The 23,195-nt window shown below is 34.5% G+C and overlaps 1 protein-coding gene across 4 annotated transcripts in view; it reads left to right on the top strand.

Moving 5' to 3' along the window:
* The window catches only part of LOC118194527 (exonuclease GOR-like), a 119,819-nt gene extending 96,827 nt beyond the window's left edge, over nt 1-22,992 (top strand). For all 4 annotated transcript variants that reach the window (XM_085810361.1, XM_085810362.1, XM_035365668.2 and 1 more), the window contains exon 2: nt 21,606-22,992. In XM_085810361.1, the coding sequence (XP_085666487.1) occupies nt 21,709-22,902 (1,194 nt within the window). In that variant the 5' untranslated portion in view covers nt 21,606-21,708 and the 3' untranslated portion in view covers nt 22,903-22,992. The remainder of the gene's footprint in view (nt 1-21,605) is intronic.
* Nucleotides 22,993-23,195: the final 203 nt, after the last annotated feature.

The following is a 23,195-nucleotide window of genomic DNA, read 5'->3' as shown; positions in this document are numbered from 1 at the left end:
ATTTGTTTTATTATCGATTTCATATTTTATAAAACTTTAACAAAATTTTAATTAGCAAACTCAAGGATTTCAAAGCGAGCAATGGCAACGTTGTACAGAAAAAAAAAATGTTTGTGTCCAGTTAGGATCGTTAACTAGAACAGAAAGATTTTTTTTAATGTGAAATGCCTCTAGAAAATCCAGTTCTCCAATGGAAGATGTTTTTTGAATAATTTTGGCAGCAGAAAAATTGAAAGTGTGATTTTCGGACCAACAATGTTGAGCAACAGAAGACTTATGTGTTTCTTTTTTTCTAACATAAGAAAATATTATTTCCTATCTTGTTCATTTGCGGTTTTGCAGCTGAGGATGGTGGTTCGGTAAAACCATCGAAACTAGTCCTGTGAAAATTTTGAAAATATGACGCTGATTTTTGTTGTTTGACTTCTGAATTAGTATTTGTTCTTCGTATTATTGTGTCTTAATTATCGATTACTTATTTTGTAAACTTTTAACGAATTTTTTATTCGCAAACTCAAAGATTTCAAAGCGAGCCATGGCAATGTTGTACAGAAAATACATTTTTATCTCCAGCGCGTGAGACTGTGTATCGGAAATTCTAAACATATTATTAGTTTTAAATTATTTTTCGATATTGCTGTTGAACTGAATTTTATGGGTTAAGTGCGAAGAACATGATATTTAATAAATAAAGGTAACACTCAAAATAAAAAGTCCCTTTGGACGTTATTTTAAATCTGAAACCTTTCAGATTTTATTATTATTATTATTATTTGCTGTATGATCAGGGAAAGATTTCCTGAGTAAAAATGCCACGAACATGACGTAGACCTAAATTCTTGCGTAAAATGGCTATTGGCTGTAAAAGTGTTTTGAAATGTTATTATCTTTTAAGGATATTTAAGAAGTTACAGTAGAGTTTTATTTTATCCACATAACAATAATTAAATTTTCTGCTGCTTCTATATCATGAAATATCTCAGGAAAATGTATTTTTGACACGTACATAATTTATGAGAAGCTTTTCTTTAGTTCATTCATGATGTTTGAAGGTAAGTGGAAATTTATCATCGATTTTAACCCACTTCCTGATAAGCTATCGATTTCAAATTGTGTAGATACATTGCTAGTCGATGACAATGCAATGGAGAAAAGAGTTTTCAAATTTAGTTTTATATTTTTTATTTACTGCTTAAACAATTTTTTGCATGTATCTTCGTTTAAAAACAAATTAATTGTATAAAACTTTTATTGTTTGCACCATGAAATAGAGCCAAAAAAAGAAAGAAACTTATATAAAAACTTTAACTTAATTTTCTAATTTTTGACGAATTTTTGAAAACCGCTGGATTATTTTAAGACAATTTTATGTTTTATGATTTTAAAATTGTAATATCTAAAATGTGTCGGATACAAAGTTTTGAAATTTTCACTCATTATACAACAAGCATTTCTCCTTCTTTTGAAACAAAATGATAAAAGACATTAATTGAGACATTTTCTATATTTTTAAAAACATGTATTGCAGAAGGGAGAAGTAGAGTTTCTCGCGAGAAATCTTGGAGCATTTAATAACATATCTGCGACATTCACTTTTTCATTTTAGTTTTAAGTTAAACGTTTGATGTAGAAGTGTTATTACATCCAATTTTCGAAAATGTATATTCAAAGCGATTTCTTCATTGGCTGAGTGATGTTCAATTATATTTCTTTATTTCATGATTTGCTTATAACTTGTTGCTTGTAGTTGAATAATGACTAAACTTTTGATCATTGACAGCGAGTAATTGAGATTAAGAAATATAAAATAAACACAATTAAAAAAAAGGTGTTTGCGAAAGAAACTTTTATTTTAAATGGATGTAATAATTAATGCATTGAAAGGACAAAAATAATTTATCTCGCACAGTCTAATGGGAATAATAGATTAAATAATTCTGTTTGCAGAATTTATCTACAGTTTTATGTCGCGAATAATAAGCATAAGTAACGAAATCTATTAATCTAATTGCGTTTTCAAATCTGTAAGTTTTTATTTATTTATTTATTAAATTTTTCATTAATTTAATTGCAGTGTCAAATATATAAACCATAATTTTTTTCAATTTATCAGGTCGGTCCACGCTTATGTATGTATGTGTGATTATGGCAAAACCTCGAAGGCTATCTGCCTGAGATGCCTTCGTGGAGGACTTTTTAAGGGAAACTGGCTCGTATACACGTTATATATGAGGAAAACCACGAAAACGCCCATGCAGCCAGCCCGTTCGCGGGATTCGAACCTCGGACCGAACTACCAGTGTTCAGCGATTTTACCGCTCGGCCGCTGGTGGGCCCACGCTCATGAGAAATAAAACAAGAAGAGAAATTGTTTGCGATAAACAAAACGAGAAGCAGCAAACTGAAGTTACACTTACCTTTGAGCACTTGAAGTCAAACTTTTATGTGTGGTGTTTGAATTATGGCAAAGCCTCGAGGGCTATCTGCTTAAGGGGATGGATGCCTTCGTGGAGGACTTTCTAAGGGAAACTGGCTCGTATACACGTTACACACAAACTTGTATGTACACTGAGCAAAAAAGAGGCAGTTCTATATCTTCCGTTCTACTGGGCCGATTCACGAAATTCAAATTGTTTTTCCCATGTATCGAAAACGCGACTTAGTATATATATATATTAGATTTATATATAACAATTGTTCTAACATAGGTATTTTAACACAAAATCGGACTTTTTCTGAATTAATATAGCAATTTTTTTTTCCATATTTCGATTCTACGACCCAAATTATGGCTAGATATTAAATTTTTTAGCTTTCGGCGACAAATTTATGGAGGAATTTAAAAATTTATCTTGGCGAATTTTTTTCAGTTGCGCCAAGAATAATTCACTTGGCGAACTTCTTAATTTATAGTAACCTATTTACTTTTGCCTTTTTTTTTTTTTTTTTTCTTTGTGCTCGAGCTGGGGGAAAAAGCATCGTTCGTACTTTCAAATAATTTTAATAAAGTACGTACACAACATTTTCGTTATTATCGCTTATAATAAATACGCCAAATTTCAAAAGGCGCCAAAATGAAAATTTACGTATATCTTAGGAAATTTTGAATACGAAACTCTAATCTTTTGCAGGTATGCTTAGAAATACATGTACTTAAGATGATGGCAAACATTTTATAGGTTATAATTCAAATTTTTTCCCAAAAATTTATAAAAATTATTTAAAAAATAAATTATGTAAAATAGGCCAGTTTTATTTGGAATGAACCTAAATTTCGAATTCTAGAAGAAGGAATCAAGAAAGTTTAATTAAAAAAAAGAAAGAAATATTAATAAATATATATTAAATTCAATTAAAATTAAGGAACTAAAATTTTGAGAGCTAATTTTTTAAAAACTACTCTTGCGATTTTTATAAAACAAGGCAGTTTGGCGTAATTTGAGTCGTAGAAGAGAAGTATGGAAAAAAAAATTGGCATGTTATTTCAGAAAAGGTCCGATTTTGTGTCAAAATCCTTATATTAGAACAATGTTATATATAAATCTAACATATATCATAAGTCGCGCTTTCGAGACAGGAAAAACGAAAGTTGAATTTCGGCGCAGTAGAACGGGAGATATAGAATTTTTAGTCCAAAGTGGCTTTGTCCCTGAAGGACTATTGTTTTCGTTTTGCGATTGTGCGTTGTTTCACTATAAATGTCCGTTTCACTTTTCAAACTGTTGCCACCCAATGTTAGAGTCCTGCGTTATATTTGAAGAAATTAAATAATGAAAAATCTGCATAAATGTATGTATATTTCTCGCATTGTGATAAAACAAACGTACATAGAGCCATCGAATTTTGAATGACGGAATCCTACTACGAATATGGGCATGTGGAAGCCGAATTTTGAAATTTGGAATTTGTTTTATTATCGATTTCATATTTTGTAAAACTTTAACGAATTTTTGATTAACAAACTCAAGGATTTCAAAGCCAGCAATGGCAACGTTATACAGAAAAACATTTTATCTCCAGCGCGCGAGACTCTGTATCGGAAATTCTAAAGTTATGCTCAATTGAAAACTATTTTGCAATATTGCTCTTGAACTGAATTATGGTTTAAGTGCGAAGATCGTGATATTTAATAAATATAGGTAACATACAAAATGTTAAAGAAAGGCCCCTTTGGACGTAATTTAAAATCTGAAACCTCTCTCTCTTTTTCTTTTTTTTTTTTTTTCTTTTTTTTTTTTTTTTTTCCCATGGTTACAATTATGTTGCTTTTTTGTGCAATGAATTTGGTGAGATGAGAGTATCAAAATTTTGCCATTTCTTTTTCGAGATGGCGGTTGTCTTTTGTTTTGTTGAATGATATGTTTATAAACCCCATTGCTCTGAAGATAGTTATGCGCTAGACGAACTCTACTACTGTAAATTAAGATTTATAAGTGCGACTTCCGTGAGGCTATGCTGTCATTGTTGTTTTGGGGAGACAGGCGAGACTAACATCAAAGAACTTCTAGGATTAAGAATGAAAGCTTTGTCAAAGCAGGAATGGTTCCGTCAAACCGAAGAGGGAAAGATATACACGAAGTTTACTTTACAGGGGCTATTCATTTCCCTTAATACCTGTTTGCGCATGCGCGAAACAGCTGTCGAGTCGATGTCGAAGTTCGCGTTTGTACAGACTTCAAACTTCTGTATCACCATTTATTTTCCTGACCGTATCGATGCAAGCAAACCAATGATTTGCAGAAGTAGATTATTATTTAATGGATTATGTATTTTGAATAAAAGAAATGTACCAAAATCTGAGTTTAAATTATCGAGAGAAGTTTTGTCAAAGAACGAATCCTATAAATTCGTTTGTTTTGTACCGTACTTTTCAACTTCCTACGCACATAAATCGTGGAGGGAAAATATGATGTAGTGACGCAGTAAAGTAATTTACCTGCGGAAATTTACCTTCTTTACATGCATATTCTTTGCTAGAGCTTTCTAAAAATAATCCCGCTTCATAATAAATTCGTAATCATCACGGCCGCTGTCACCTCTGAGGGTCATTACGTTGATTTTCAATTTTTCGGCATAAAAAATTTTGCTTGTGGTATATGATTAAAAACGATATAACTAGCAAGATCTCTACGTAATTTTCCCAACATGAAAATATAGGCAGATCAAGTAAAATCCGTATTTATTACATCAGTAGCATCAGAGAGTGCAGATGTACAACAGATTAAAATATTGCTTTGCTTGAGGCAGATTTTTTTGTAATTTATTGTAAAATAATAATACACTTTCTGAAAAACATAGCTAGTTGCTAAAGTACATCGGCCAAAACTCTTGTTAGAGCAGAGAATTGTTGTAATATAATTCTTTCCCATTCACAGTCTGCTTGAAAAGATTTAGCAATTGTTCTGAAAGATGGTTTTAGGAAAGCAAAAGAATTAATTTGGGGTTAAAAGAAATAATGAAGCATTCCTTTTTCTTTCATACTTAAAATGCAGTAATTTATTATTATTATTATTATTATTAGCCCGATCGAGCAATTTTCTCAGAAGGACTATTAATTTCGTTTTGACATTTTGCGTTGGTTCACTATAAACGACGTTTCACTTTTCAAATTGTTGCCACCAAATATTACCGCCCTGCATTATATTTAAGGAAATTAAAAAATGAAGAATCTGCATGAATGTATGGTATGTTTCTCTCATTGTGTTCAAACAACCGTATCTAGAGACATCCAATTTTGAATAACATAAGCCTCCACTCGGATATGGGCATCTGGAAGCCCAAATTTGGAATTTGCTTTATTATATGTTTTATATTCTGTAAAACTCTTTAACGAATTTTGATTAAGAAACTCAACGATTTTAAAACGAGCAATGGCAACACTGCACGAGAAAAAAAAAATATCTCCAGCGCGCGAGACTGTGTATCGAAAATTCTAAAGATATGCTCTTTTTAAATTATTTCGGGATATTGCTGTTGAATTGAATTTTATGGTTTGAGTGCGAAGAATATGATATTTAATCAATAAAGGTAACACACAAAACGTTAAAAAAACGCCCCTTTAGGCGTAATATAAAATCTGAAAGCTTTTTCAGGCCTTTTTACTTCCTTGTACGAAGTAAAAAGGATTGGATTGGATTGGATTATTCAATTATGGCAAAGCACACGAGGGCTATCTGCTTAAGGGAGGGATGCCTTCGTGGAGGGCTTTCTAAGGGAAACTGGCTCGTATACACGTTACACATGGGGAAAACCACGAAAACGCCCATGCAGTCAGCCCGTTCGAGAAATTCGAACCTCAGACCGAACTACCAGTGTTCAGCGTTTTTACCGCTCGGCCGCTGGTGGGCCGAAGTAAAAAGGAAGTATTGTAATCGCGGAAAGTTTCAGGCAGCATATTTCAACGAAAATATCCATTTTGACCGCTATCGAATGCAATTTAATGCTGTAAAAATGATTGAATTATGTTGTTTTTATCTTCCGGTTAAGGTTTTTAAATTTTTAGTAAATCTGTATGCAATACTTTTAGAATTATCAACAAGTTTAAAGTTGTTTAAGTGCCGCTAAGCCTTTTTTTTATGGCGGCCATTGATTGCTTACATTTGAAACAGCAGACTAGTGGATTTGTTGCCAATCTAGGGAAACTTAGCTTCGCAACAACAAAGCTAACGCCTTCCTTTATTATGGCCAATTAAATCATGCTTAATCCTTTCTGGAATTTTTTCGAGGAAATAAGTGTTTAAGATTTACTTCGTAAATTTTAATATAGATATTTTGAGTTTTTATGTATTTTTGCCTTCTCGCGAAGTGAGAACTGAATTAATTGAATGAGAAATACTCAATCGTCTGGGAAAAACTGTTTCTTTTTTGTTTTATTTGCTTAATTTCTTTTATACATCATTCTAGCTTTATTATAGTATTTGAATAGAACATGTGGCAACGATTAGATAATTCTGTTCTTTAAATGATATAAATTTTGTGCATTATGAGTTATAATATGACCGAAATATAATAATACTGTTAAGTGAATCTAGCGCCAGAGTGTCGCTATGGTAAAGAAATACTAGAGTGAATTTTAAAGAATGTATTTATTCTATTGTGGTTTATGCGCTGTCGGCGAAGTAGATTTAATTCAATCCAATAAGTTTAAATGAAATGCAAGAAAAAATGCGTATAATTTAATATTCCGTACAAGGAAGTCATGTGATGTACACATCAGATTTTTTTATTTATATATTCTTGTATAGACAGATGAACCTGTTTAGCTGATTTTCGATTTATGTAAACTCGGTTGCTGAGTTTTTAATCGGCATTAAATTGCTAAAATGTGTAAATCAGCTTATAAGGTATTTTCTCTCCCCTTTCCGCTTGCCTTCGTTCTGTAATTAGAATCACATTCGATGCGTATTCGGAAGGTCCGGAGTACGAATCCCGTCGATGGCACTGTGAAAGTCTTGTTCCTTGACATTGAAATATTCTAATAAATCTACAAGTGGCGCCCGCACTAAAAGGTGGTGAACGGTAATTTATCCTCACCAGGATTTGGCGAACGGGTTCCCTAATTTCCAGTCACCCTTTAAATGGGGAAGTATATAATGTATTTTCCTCCCTCCTTTCCGCATGCCTTCATGGTATAATTGGAAGCACTCTCGACGCGTATTCGGAATGTTTGAATTTTTTCTATGGCTTTGCCATTTTTTACGTTTCTGCATTGTTGTAACCTAATGAGTAACTGAATTTTATTAATTAGAATTTCCTGCAATTATTTTTTAAATTATCAGTTATATAAACTATAAGATAATAATTATTATAAGAGTTCTTAAAAGTCCTTAGATTTTTTTAAATCGATGTCTGGTCGTTAAAAGTCCTTAATTTTGGCCAAAATCGGCAGAAGGTCCTTTATTTTAATCATCTGAAATTTCTATCTTGTTTTTACGAATGCTATTTTGAGTGTGAATTATCATTTTCGAGGAATATTTTTGACGATTCACTGATAAATGTGATTATCTTTTGAATGGGTTCATCTGTTATAATTTGTTCCAATATCTGATATAAAGGCGGGATACCGGAGTTTCTGAGAAAAGAGTCAAACATAATCATTTCAAAATTATTTCATTTTTTTCTAATGGCAAGCACTTTTTCCGCTTTTGGGGATGTGAATTCTTTTATTAAACGGCTCTAAATTTGGCGACTTATCAACATTTTGGCGATTTTAAGATCAGTTTCTATAAAAAAAAAAATTTTTTATTCGGAGATCTGGGAATTTTTCGAAGATTTTCTTTTAAACATTACAACTTTGATGAAGTTAACTAAAATAATGGTAATATACTGAAATTATATTTAAGGAAAATAACATTAAAATAAAACATTTTTATTTTTTTGCTGTCACATTATAAAGTACTTTCCATTTTGACGACTAATTTTTTCCCATGTAATTGTCTCAGAATATTCAGAATTGTCATAATATGCATCAGTTTTCTGTGTAAAATCAGTTTTACACTTTTTTCCACTATTTTTTTCCCAAAAATATTTCTGGCCCTTTTTCTATTACAGAATTGATCGAACTAATTTTTCTTTAGGATTTTAAACATTGCAATTTGGAAAGTTTAGAAGGATTTGAAGGCAGATTTACACACCCACAATTATAGAAGGTTCCAGAAATGTGACAAAATGAGAAATGTCTTCATTGTATTAACACATAATGGATATATTTTACAGCAATTTGTGATGAATTTCTTACATTTTGGAGAATTTTTGGAAGGAAGATGAAAACATAATGTTTGAATGTTGTCTACTGATACTAGAAGTCTTTTTCTTAACATGTTTATCTTCCCTTTATTTCAATAACTTTTCACCAGACACAAGTATGGAAAATACCAAAATGTTTCAAAACTTTTCGCATGGACAGGGTATTTATATAAAGTAATTTTTCTATTAATAAAGAAATTGAAAACTGATAATTTAAAAGATTCACCTTATATGTCTCAATGGATCATACTATATTACGATATGTACAAGCGCGGTAAGTTGGCTTCCCCGCAAAGCAGTTTTAGGGTTGCCATAAAATGGCAAAAGAAGGCAAGGTTGCCATATTTCGCGAAAAATCGTCCATTTGGCGACAAAATACCATGGACGGATGGAGAAAATTCTGGAACGAATTCCTACCGGTTTAACCCAGAATGTTCTCGAACACAAGCCGAAAGCTATATAAACCCTGCTGGTCCGCAATCGGTGTGTGCGCCTCGTCGAGAGTGTGTGCGAAAGAGTTAGTATGAGTTGGTGTCTCGTCTAGCGAGTCAATCCCTGCGGAGTCGATCGAGTTGACAGCCGAGCAGCGAGTGCCAAGTGGGTCATCGAATGCATTGAAGAGTCTCTTAGTGTATCGCAGTTAGTGCATCGTGGAGAGAGCGTGTTGAACTCCGAGAACGACTGAACCGAAGAGCCGGGAGCCGTGCTCTGTGTGTCGTCGAGTGCATCGCGAGTTGTAGCGGGGAGAGTCTCGAGAGTACGTGGAGTTCCGAGAACGACCGAGCAGAGTCGGGAGCTGTTCTCTGGTGCTTTGCAGTGAAGATTTCGCCACCGTGATAACTTGATAACCTGAAAGCTGTGTCGCTGATCGTGTCACCGTGTTTATAACAGTTCGACGATCGTAAACGAGATTTTGGAGCTGTCCTGATTAATAATGGCCAATAAATTGCATTCGATATTTCATCAAGTGTCGTCGTTATTCACTCCAAATCCACATGAACCCCTTACGAACGTGAAGAAAGAAAATAACGTCACAACAGGTGTCAGAAAAGAAAAACGCAACAAAACATTACGTTAGGTATTTTCCCACCTGATGCAATCTCTGTGGATGCTAAATTCTGCCGCCTAGTGCCCACCTAAATTATGCTCTTAGCGTCTGTTCTAAATTCTAAAAGTTTTGTCATTTCTAGATTTTATTGCTTTGTGTGTCACTAAATTCTAAACATTCTGCCTCATAGGCTCTAAAACCAGCCTTTACCATATATCATTTCATATTTATTCTGAATGTTCAGCTTTTTCTTTACATTCTAAATGCATTTTTATTTTTAGAATAATAGAAATCTTTAATTTTAATTCCAAAAATTCTAATGTAAAGATTATTCATCTTTGCGTTATCGCTGCTAACATTTGAATTTGTTACGACGATAGAGTTACTGAGTCGGTATAGAATTAAAATTAAATTGTGTATTCTTGACTGCTAGTGCACGTTTTTACTGAATGTGACTTGTTCCTGTTTAATTGCATCACCACAAGCTGTAGTTGATTTCGTCTACATAAGAACTTGCCTGTATATTTTAAGTTTTTTAAATAAGAGGTTTATTTAAAGCTTTGTGTGACTTTGTAGTTACTTTCTGACATAGCAATAATTTGCTTCATATCTATCAGAGGTTTTGGACTATTAAACTTTTACCAGATCGAGTAAAACATCGTTAGGTACATTGTTAAGAGATTGCCAAATTAGGAGATAAAGCATGCAGAAACTACTGAGAATATTAATTTGTGCAATTGAAATAGATTTCTAATTGTTAGAAAAGATCTTTAAAGAGAAGAAAATTGGTATAAACTAAGCCAAAATGTCTGGGAAGGCTTCAAATTAAAAAGACGCATAACTATTTTTGTGTGTATTGTTGCTACAAAACATAAATATTTTGTAGCTTTTAACGTGGAATTATTAAGAATCAATGTCAGAAATTACATGCATTTTAAACGTGAAATGTTATTAGATTGTGATTTTAGTAGTGCTTTTTTTAATAAATGTTTTTTAAACAATATATAAAATTTAATAGTGGTCATGAAAATCTATTAACGACTAAGGGTATTTAACTACATAATTTAATTATTTGTAACTAACTGCTCACATTTAAATGTTATCGCTGCATATTATAGCAAGTTATTGCCTTTCATTAAAATACGGTGTCCTCCGATAACATCGCGGGAAAATCATCGCGGTCGAAAACGTCGCGGAAAAAACAACGCAAGGCGAAAACGTCGTGCTACAAAAATTCGCAAAGAAAAAACGTCGCAGTTCTAAAACATCGTGGTACAAAATATCGTCGTCGAAAATAAAGCGGTTCAGAAACTTCGCAGTTCAAAAACATCGTCGTCGAAAATATCGCGGTAAAAAATAAAGTATCGACAAATCATCGCAGGACGATAACATCGCAGACCTGCTTTTTTCAGGCTTTAATAATTGTAAATGAATATTCCCATAATGATTTGTGAGCGGGAGATGGAAAGAAAGATAATTTTTACTTTCATATTTTTTATTAACTAATAAATTTTTCCTGAAAAAGTAAGAAGGAAACTAAATACTTAAGAATAAACTGAAGCAGAACAAGAAATAATTTTTTTTCATGAAAAGAGTATTAGACTGGCAAAAAAGTGAAGAAAATAATCTCATAATTTGCAATTTTTTATAGATAAAGTCATGCAATTACGTAGCTTCCTTTTTTCTAAACGTTTTTAGATTATACTTTTAATGAAAAATTACCAGTAAAAACTTTATAAACAATTATTTATTAATGACCTTTGTTAGTTAACTATGTCAGCTTAAAATTCTATTAAGTACTATAAGTTGCCTTAATTTTCTATGCTTAAATTTCCTTATTTTTTCAGCGAAAATGTATTAGTTAATAAAAAAATATGAAAATGGCGCTAAGCCTAACGAGGCCGCCATTTGTATATTGATATTCTTAGAAGTTAGTGAATTATACGAGTTGGTGTACCAATTTCAGTGCCCTTGCTTAGTGGAACCATAAGTTAACCTTCGGTTTTAGGCATCGGAAATTTGGTCTTCTTGCCCGTCGGCCGAAGCTTCTTTTTTGCATAGAAACTTTAATTTTAAGTGTAAAAATTGCTTTTTTAATTGTATTTGGTGTTTTAGGTTTTGCTGTATTTTACAATTTTAATAGAAATATTTTGAGTCTTTATGAATTTTTGCCTTGCCGCCAAATGCGAACTGAATTGATTGATAGATACATTCTGTCAAAAAAAAAAAAAAAAAAATGTCTGCACCCCGAAGGAAACGAGCTACTATCACGAAACTTAACATGTATGTAGTGTATGAGGAGATAAACAAATGAGATCAAATTCAGAACAAAGATCGTTTTGTTAGGAAGTTGTGGCATGGAAAAAGTTGTAATTGGTTGTAACGGCAAATCAGTAATTGGTGTCTCTGACAGATATGTGTACAAGCCGAAACACTGCATGGGATCGAATGAAGTAGGTCACTTATGACCCCTGCAGAAGATCATGCCATAATCTTTGCAACTGGGCAGGTAATTCACCAATATTCGGGTACGGCTGCAGTTGACTTCCAAACATGTCCCCTATTGGCGAGAGGTCTGGTGAAGTGGCAGGCCACAGGAGTGTGTAGTATCTCTAAAGACATTGTTGGGAGAGTCGCGCAGTATGTGGACGAACTTTGTCTTGCTGATAAATGACACCTAGGCGACTTAATAGCCTGAGCAGTACAACCGGCGTTAAAATGTGATGCACGTAACTGCGAGGCGTCGTAGTGCCTTCAAAGCCGAGGCGTCATAGTGCCTTCAGGGAAGTGATCGTGTGTCCAATGTGTGTTATCGCTTTGTGTACTCGCCGTATGCCGCTGGACAACAATTGCTGGATCGGCCGCAGAAGTGGCCATCGGCACGGAGACTAAATCGGGATTCATCGCTGAAGATCACACGCCTCCAATCGGTCAAACTCCAGCTTGTCCAAGTTCGGGAGGAAAAAAAAAAAAAAAACAGTCGACAGCATATATACCAGCGTAAGCCAGTCGTCTCTGAATGGTTTCCCTTGATGCCACCGAATTCCTGGTAGGTGGTAAATGGTGGCGAATCGATGCTAACGACGATTTTTGGTGCGGATGTGGTTTTTGGTGCATTCATATTTTTTATTAATTAATACATTTTTAAAAAAGCAAAACAAGAAATTTAAATAAAACAAGAAGTAATTTTCATTATAAGAGTATCAGATTAACAAAAGTGAGGAAAATTATCTCATAATTAACTCAGCAATTTTTTACTTTTCTTTCTTTTTCTATTCTTTTTTATATAATACTTTTCATGAAAAATTACCAGTAAAACTTATAAAAAATATTTTATTAATAGCCTTTGTTAGTTAACTATGTCAGTTTGAAATTAATAGAATTTTTAACTTTTGACTATAAGTGCTATAAATTGCATTAATTTTCTATACTTAAGTTTCGATTTTTCATTTTATTAGTTAATAAAAAATATGAAAGTAAAAATTATCCTTCTTTACGTCTTGCGCTCACAAACCATTATGCGAGTTTTTACAATTATTAAACAATTATTAAATTTTACAGTTATTAAAGCCTGAAAAACGCATGCCTGCGATATTATTGTCATGCGATGATTTGTAGGTACTTTATTTTTTACCACGATATTTTCGTCGACGATGTTTTTAAGTTGCGAAGTTTTTGAACCGCTTTATTTTCGACGACGATGTTTTGTACCACAATGTTTTAGAACTGCGACGTTTTCTCTTTGCTTTTCTTTTCTCCCAAGATGTTTTGTACCACGACGTTTTCGCCTTACGTTGTTTTCTCCGCGATGTTTTCCGCGGACACCTGCTTCTCTGAGGATTACATTACGCCCCTTCTCAAAGTCCGACAACTATTTGTACTGCGCCGGTTATGTTTCAGAAGCATCTCTAGTCACAATGCCGTCCATTAAGTACCGTCTATTCAGTCACAATACCGCCCATTCAGTACCGTCTATTCAGTCACAATACCGTCCATTCAATACCGTCTATTCAGTCACAATACCGTCCATTCAGTACCGTCTATTCAGTCACAATACCGTCCATTCAGTCACAATACCGTCCATTCAGTACCGTCTATTCAGTCACAATACCGTCCATTCAGTACCGTCTATTCAGTCACAATACCGCCCATTCAGTACCGTCTATTCAGTCACAATACCGTCCATTCAGTACCGTATATTCAGTCACAATACCGTCCATTCAGTACCGTCTATTCAGTCACAATACCGCCCATTCAGTACCGTCTATTCAGTCACAATACCGTCCATTCAGTACCGTATATTCAGTCACAATACCGTCCATTCAGTACCGTCTATTCAGTCAAAATACCGTCCATTCAGTACCGTCTATTCAGTCACAATACCGCCCATTCAGTACCGTCTATTCAGTCACAATACCGCCCATTCAGTACTGTCTATTCAGTCACAATACCGTCCATTCTGTACCGTCTATTCAGTCACAATGCCGTCCATTCAGTACCGTCTATTCAGTCACAATGCCGTCCATTCAGTACCGTCTATTCAGTCACAATACCGTCCATTCAGTACCGTCTATTCAGTCACAATACCGTCCATTCAGTACCGTCTATTCAGTCACAATACCGTCCATTCAGTACCGTCTATTCAGTCACAATACCGCCCATTCAATACCGTCTATTCAGTCAGAATACCGTCCATTCAGTACCGTATATTCAGTCACAATATCGTCTATTCAGTCACAATACCGTCCATTCAGTACCGTCTATTCAGTCACAATACCGCCCATTCAGTACCGTCTATTCAGTCACAATGCCGCCCATTCAGTACCGTCTATTCAGTCACAATACCGTCCATTCAGTACCGTCTATTCAGTCACAATGCCGTCCATTCAGTACCGTCTATTCAGTCACAATGCCGTCCATTCAGTACCGTCTATTCAGTCACAATACCGTCCATTCAGTACCGTCTATTCAGTCACAATACCGTCCATTCAGTACCGTCTATTCAGTCACAATACCGTCCATTCAGTACCGTCTATTCAGTCACAATACCGCCCATTCAGTACCGTCTATTCAGTCACAATACCGTCCATTCAGTACCGTATATTCAGTCACAATACCGTCCATTCAGTACCGTCTATTCAGTCACAATACCGTCTATTCAGTCACAATACCGCCCATACAGTACCGTCTATTCAGTCACAATACCGCCCATTCAGTACCGTCTATTCAGTCACAATACCGTCCATTCAGTACCGTCTATTCAATCACAATGCCGTCCATTCAGTACCGTCTATTCAGTCACAATGCCGTTCATTCAGTACCGTCTATTCAGTCACAATACCGCTCATTCAGTACCGTCTATTCAGTCACAATACCGCCCATTCAGTACCGTCTATTCAGTCACAATACCGTCCATTCAGTACCATCTATTCAGTCACAATACCTCCCATTCAGTACCGTCTATTCAGTCACAATACCGCCCATTCAGTACCGTCTATTCAGTCACTATACCGTCCATTCAGTACCGTCTATTCAGTCACAAAACCGCCCATTCAGTACCGTCTATTCAGTCACAATACCGTCCATTCAGTACCGTCTATTCAGTCACAATACCGTCCATTCAGTACCGTCTATTCAGTCACAATACCGCCCATTCAGTACCGTCTATTCAGTCACAATACCGTCCATTCAGTACCGTCTATTCAGTCACAATACCGTCCATTCAGTACCGTCTATTCAGTCACAATATCGTCCATTCAGTACCGTCTATTTAGTCACAATACCGTCCATTCAGTACCGTCTATTCAGTCACAATACCGCCCATTCAGTACCGTCTATTCAGTCACAATACCGCCCATTCAGTACCGTCTATTCAGTCACAATACCGTCCATTCAGTACTGTCTATTCAGTCACAATACCGTCCATTCAGTCGGCAGATTCGTTTGAATAGCCAAGCCCTACGGATCACGGATCATCACTGTGTTACTAGCTTCAACTACTGTGACTATTTACCAGACTATTTAGTTTATTGCCCTATTCTAAGACGAATCACGGTAATTTTTTTAATTATGGTGGAATCGCACCTTAAACGCAGAGGTGGCGATGTTATTTCGTCAAAGTCAAGAGTTCAAAGCTAAATTCGTAAATTCACAAAGTTCTTATCAGAGAGTGAATTTAGCACTGCTTTCTTAAAGTCTTGAGATTCAGTCTCTAATTCATATACCCTATTTAAACAATCTTTTAGATATGCACAGTGTTGAAACCTGTGATTTCTCGGTCACGTGATATAAACCAGCTAATGGTAATTTTTCTTTCCGAAACTGAGATTAAATTAACCTTCAAAGCAAAATTTTGTAGAAATTTAACTGCAAGTACTTTCAATCATTAAATAAATTTATTTAATGCTAACATTTCACTTTCGTAATTTGCGAGAATGGAGAAATAATCTTGAAAACTCATTTTTAGGATTGAAGTCACCTGTTGCAGGCCGACGAATGGGAAATGAACGTAAGGTCACGTGGTGTGATTTGGCTAATGGCGAACGTTCACGCTCCAACTTTGGTCGTAAAAGTTTTACAAATACATTGAAACATTGAATGATAATCATGATTAAATAAATGAAGTAAATAATAGTTGCTAAGGAAATTCCTTAACCTGCATTACCAAGTAACTCAAGCCCTACGGCACGAGCAATCATGCTTTTGAAACTCTGCGCATCTCATATGCGCACAACACGCTTACTCTTGTCTCATAGGCGTCGAAATTTAGATCATTTTCATCTCTCTTACCCGACTACATTCCTGCCTAATTTCGTGATTATGACTCCATTTCTTCTGAGTGTATATATTTTTTGTGACATCGCTAATGAAATTCGAGAAAATAGGTTTAAATGAAATGAAGTAAATTTAATGCATTAAAATAACGTATAATTTAATACGATAAGGAAATCATGTGGTGTCCACATCAGATGTTTCATTTCATATTCATTCTTTGCTTATGCCATTGGGTTTTCAAATGCGAAGTGCGGAGTAAATGAATGACGGAGTTTTTAAAATCGAAATTTTAGAGAATCCTCGGATTATGGTAACTTAGCGATGTTTTGGCGAAAATTATTTGGCGACCAACCCTGCTACAGCAACCTGCCTACCAGTCACAAAGTTTTTTTTTTTTTTTTTTTTTTTTTTTTTTCTGCTAGCCGAATTACGCTTATGCTAGAACTTTTATACTTTTATGGAACAATAGATGACGGAGATTAGGTGACGGAGATTGGGAGAAAGTGCAAAATCGCGATTAATCTGACTGGTTTTTATTCTGATATTTCCTTATGCACTTACTGAATATAGCTTATATAAGCATAGCGATTTTATATTAAAGCTTTAAGGCAAGTAAGTTTCGTTGAGTTTCAACAGCTCCAAGTCTACGTACCCTTTTTGGTACTATTCCGTTTTGAGGACCGCAAAAAAATTGCAGCGAAAATGTATGCGCAAAAGCGCCAAATCTAGCAAACGCGCCCATTTAACAGCGCGCCAAATCTAGCGTACGCGCTGATTTCAGATTGCGTAAGTTTATATAGTTCTATATTTCTTACGACGCCATTAACATACTAGTTTAATTTTTAAATTCTTTTTTTGATTTTAAATCCTTTTTTGATATCCTATGGATTTAACAATTTGGGAATTGCCCATGACGAAAAGTCGGCAATAGAATTTTGGGTAAAGTGCAGAATCACCCACTGCTTAACGCGTTTTTAAGAATTGCACATATTCGGTATCCATGTGCACATCGACCTATTTTGACTTAAAAAAAATCCCAAAATTGCGCAAAAATGGCATTGCGCACACTCTTAAATTTATCCATGTACACATCGACCCATTTTCACTTAAAAAGTCAAAGAAAATTGACAAAAATCCAATTCTTCTTGGTCTTGTAAAAAGTGCCAAACAAATAAGTGGGCGATTCTGCAATTTAGCAGCGAAATCGTTTCTAAGTGCTTATTAGCTAAAATCACGATCGGAATTTTCCGGAAAATATTACATTACATTTCTCGTGATCTCTCATTTCTCTCAGACAAAATAATCTGTGATTCGAACTGTGTACTTCTCAAATTATTGCTAAAGTCCTACCTAGTAACCTTTATCGTCTTACGAAAATGTCGCCAAACTACCTGTTACCATATTCCAAAGATCAGCCGAAATTTTTTTATGAGTAATATCAATGTAATTAAAACCCAAGGTTTAATTTTATTCATAGCAAAGATTTCATTTTATGAGCTGGCAACAGTAGATATTATTTTTATTAATAAATATATAAGGTATTTCTCCAACTTTCCTAGCGTGGTGTAGCGGTTTTGCACGTTGGGCCGGTATTTCAGAGGTTCGTGGTTCGATTCCCGGCGAAGGCGTTTACTAATTTTTCATCTTGCCTGCTTCCAAAAAATCCTAATGTCTCTACAAAGGGAAGTGAAATGCTTTTACGAATTTCTTTTACGAGACTTCTAAACAAAAATGAAGGAACTCTGTTACTTCTGTTTTGACTGTATCCAAGTTTACTCCTTTAATTAGGGTCGATACAAAACACGGCAATACAAGCATATGCTTTCATCAAGCTGTTAAAGGTTACCATACTTTAATATAGAAGTGTTAAATGTAATTAAGCGCATTTCGTTTTCCTGATCAAATAAAGAGAAATAAGAATTTTTTATTTTCAAAAATAAATTGGAAATCGTCACGAAAAGATTTTGCGTCTAGATATGGAATGCAATGTTTCATGTCTACCGATTTTCGATCAAACTGTATATACCCGCCTTTCCCCCAAAACATTCAGACCTTGGCGATTACATTGCAATGTGAGAACATGATTGCGAATCTTTGTTCAACTTCGCAAAAAGCATTAAGTTTGTAGAAAGCATATTCTAGTATTGTTTCCATGGGATAATGATCGCTAACATGAGTTTCAGCACGACATTTTGAAGTTGTAAAGTTTTGTTTTTTCATTCACAGTCCCCTGTACAGACGGTTTTTTTATACCTACAAGGGTTTCCTCTCCTTTGAAGGTATAACACAACGTCTATAAGTTCTGGAGCTTTCAAAATTCTCTCTTAAGGTAGCGTTTAATACATATTAAGTTATCAAGTGTAGCTACGAAGCAATTTTGATAGTTATTTAAAGTGGCAAAAATTAAATCTGCATTAATTTCAACATAAAAAAGGCTAGATGCATTTTCGAAGCAAAAGTGTTGCCACTTTTGTTTTCAGCAAGCCGTTAACATTTTCATTCTATGTGTTCCGGGCGCATAAGCACAAGTGCACATCTGTGTAGCCACCGAGGGAGTGGCTTTTAGGATGGACCAATGATCATCCAGTAATATTTCTGCCATGTCACATGACCTTTCGCGTGCTATTTATTTAAGATTTAAGTAAGATGGTTGAAATCATTCTTCCCCGCAATTTTCTGTACAAAATAATTAAAGCATCGTCGATTGCTTGTGAAACTTTTCATTGCGAAGTTAAATCAATTATAGGAAATTATGAAGATTTCACTACCTGTTTCAAATAAATACAGACACATGTAGGATACTTCGCAAAAATATCGATGTGAAATATTACTTAATAAGTGGTAAATAAGATGAAGAAAGAAATATGTGATAAACATCTGAGCCCAAATGCAACCTTTACATAAAACTATGCGTATGAGAAAAATATTTACACCAATTATATATGTAAATAGAAGTCAGTACTTTTTAATTCAGTCTATATGAAAAAGATGTTCTATAATAATAACCAATGCAGAATTTTATTCAAAGTGAACTTTACTAATTTCCATTCGTATACATTTAGTGTGTTAAATTTCACATTTAATAACTGATCACTCTTAAATGTACTGTCTACACAAGGAATACTCATAAAACAGAGTGAATCTATCGTATTCACAACCAGTATATTCAATTTATTCACATATATTCACAACGAGTATTTAATATTAACAATGGATATAATCACATCATATATACTCTGAATATTACACTTTAAAACTCAAAAGAACGCAAGCACTGAAATAAAAAAACAGTAGACTGTAACACTTTCAGTCGTTTTCAGTTCAATTAAAAAAATACAGTCAAAAGTCGTTAATTCGGACACCCATAATTCAGAATGATCTATAATCCGGACCTCAAAGCTAAAAACTTTCTGCGCATGCTCCGCGTTGACACATGCGCATAGGCGTTTACGCGTGCGCGTAAGACCTCTTACGACTGCGCATTTGCGTGTGTGCAAGCGCAGAATACGTTTTCACGTGCGCGTTTTATGTATAACGGACGGTGTAAGCTAAAATTATCTAATTATCTATTTCAGTTAATGTTGATGATTGCGTTGTTCCTTAATTTTCGAATTGGATCCGGCTTATTATTTTTTGCAGCCTGTAGGAGCAATACTATAAAAGTAAACTTGAACTTTCGATTATGTCAAATAGAATTTTTGATTCTGGAGCTCCCAAAGGATCGTACAAAACGAAAGTATTTTCGATGTCCATCAAACAAAAAGTGGAATTGCTGCAAAAAATGGATAAAGACATGAAGAATGTGACAGAGAGGTTAGTGAAAACGAAAAAATTTCGATTGACAAGTTAGTCGGTATTCTCGGCTCAGCAATTAACGGGACTTGAACAGCGGAACTTTGTAAGTGAACAAAAAATTATGTCTGTTTATAGAATTAAAGAGAAAGTATTATCACATAAAACGAAACAACTTACATTGAAAGAAATGTTTAATAAAGTAAACAAATAAATATTAAGCTTTTTTTTTTGATACCCTTTAGATCATAATTGTTCTTTATTTCATAAATTACGGTTTTATATTTTTAATTTTAGAATTTCTGCATGCCATGTTACGCGATTTAAACTGATGATCTATAATCCGGAAAAATCGATAATCCGGAATCGCCGAAGTTCCGACGAGTCCGGATTAACGACTTGTGACTGTATACACTTGAAGTCTCTTAATCCACATAATATGCCGTGAACATCAATCGTAATATTAATGCGTGATAAAAATCGCGAAAGTGAAATGTCAGCAATTAATCAAATCAGAAAACTAAAGGAGTAGGAGATTTTCTACTATTACGCCATATATTTATAAATGTGAAACAAGTGCAAATTAAAACGTAAACAACATACGCTCCGCAAAAGCAATAGCAGCTCACTGGTCCATTTTCGAAACCCCTTCCTCAGTGGCTATGCTGATGTGCACTTGTGAAATATGCGTTCCGGGCTGTTTCTCTACGTTAAGATCTTCACAGATTCTAAACATTATAAGCTTTTAAAAAACATTACAGCAGCAGAAAGTTTAGAAGTAGTAGTTGTAATTCTCTCAATTCAAAGATATTGCGAAATAGTAGCAATTGAAAGTAGTAGTAATTATCACGAATTTTTTTGAATTCGGAATAATATATGCATGAATTGGAACACGGAAACAGAAATTAGAGCACACTTAAAATACAATTAATTGCATTTATATCTTTGAATTCTTTGAAATTTTGGATGAAGAAACTTATCAGAAGATGAAATGCCCGATTGCGTCCTTCGGAAATAAGAATTATTTTCTAAAACTTTTTCGATTGTTGAAAACATTTCTGCAACCTAAAAAAAAAATTCATAACAGGGTAAAAAGCAACTTATAAACACGTTTCTGTGGTCAACTAATGTACAAATTTGCCGATGGTATTGTAATAGTAAAATAAAATATGCTAAAATAATTTTATCTTGCTACTGTCCTGTAATATAACATTCTTACATTTTCTCTTCCTTTTCTTTTGTTTAGGTTTGTTGTCTCGAAATTAAGAGCTCTGCATTTCTACCTACATCGTGAACCTTCATTGTGGCTCATATGAAAGAACAGAATCTTTCAATCTTTCTCTATCAAAATGAAGGCAACCGAGAACAAATGGTGGGCTCCTTTGGGTATCGAACAACTTCATAAACAAATACAACGCCACAAATTGAGTTATAAAGAGATGAAAGAAAATGGATTTCCGGTAGGAGACAGAAACAATCCCGGAAAAGTTATTTTGACAGCCAACCCAATTTTTGCAGATTCCTTGAATCCGGAAAAGCAGATCTGTCGATGTGGTAAAGAGTTATCCTTGCTGGAAGAGAACTGGTATTTGGATGAAAATGGTTGCAAGTACCATCCGGGAAAGCGTAATTTCATTGTTGGTCGGAAAAAAGTTTCTTATAGTTGTTGTAAGAGAGAGTTGTCTTCTGAAGGCTGTACCCACAGCAAATATCATGTGAGCTTTTTGAGACCATTCCAAGATGTTCATTTTGTTCAAACAGAGTGCAAAAAAAATTTCCGCCGGGATGCTCTTTCTAATGTATTTGCTTTGGACTGCGAAATGGCGTTTACCACAAAAGGCATGGAAGTTGTAAGGGTAACGCTAGTGAACGTCTATGGTATAGTCGTTTATGATTCTTACGTCAAGCCAGAACACCAAATTCTGGATTACAATACTGTTTACAGTGGAGTGAATCGAAATAATCTCGATGGTGTGGACACAACACTTCAGAGAGTACAATCCTTTTTGTTAAGTTTATTGAACAAAGATTCCATCCTTGTTGGGCATGGACTGGCAAATGATCTTTTGGGACTTAATCTGATACACGAAAGTGTTGTGGATACTTCTTGCCTGTTTCCTCATGATAGGGGATTTCCATACAAGCACTCTCTAAAGCACCTTGCTGCCATACATTTGGGCAAATCCATCCAAGTCAGCTGGAGAGGACACAACAGCATCGAGGATGCCAAGACCTGCATGGAACTTTTGCTATGGAAGATATATTCTAAAATGCCATTTGTAATTATGCCTTGGAGCTTATGTCCTCAAAATATAATGCCTATGAAGTACAGCATTTCGGCCCAAAATACTTTATTTCTGAATAGTTTTCAGATTGGTGCTTTTTACAAAATACTTCTTACACAGCTGAAAGGACGGAATTCTGTTCCGCCTCTTCTTTTTTCTTCGTATACTGCCATAATGAAGTCTGTACCTATGGTGCCACCATTTTATGTTCCGTCTTTTCCCCCACCAATTTTTGCGTACAATAATGCTAATAAATAATGATTTTAAAGGGACAATTTTATGTTAAGGCTTATGAATTTTATTTTAACTTGTATACTTTACTTGAATAAACTATTTTTGTAACTTGTATATACATTTAAACAAATGTGTCATTATTATTATGATTTTCTATAAAAAAATCAGATACTTCACACTCCATACATAAATATCACAAATAAACGACTCTGTTTAAAACTTTAATTTATTAGTTGTTTTAGGTTCAAGAAACTGAATAATGGGGTAAGTCTAAAATTGTTTTTAGGTTGTGTTACCATATTTCAAGAACGAAAATC

The sequence above is a fragment of the Stegodyphus dumicola genome, chromosome 2, assembly GCF_044657685.1.
Source record: "Stegodyphus dumicola isolate Sdum_Otavi_A_Nest chromosome 2, ASM4465768v1".
NCBI classification, from domain to species: domain Eukaryota; kingdom Metazoa; phylum Arthropoda; class Arachnida; order Araneae; family Eresidae; genus Stegodyphus; species Stegodyphus dumicola.
The sequence above is the reverse complement of the archived record's forward strand: the minus strand, read 5'-3'. Positions and strand labels throughout refer to the sequence as shown.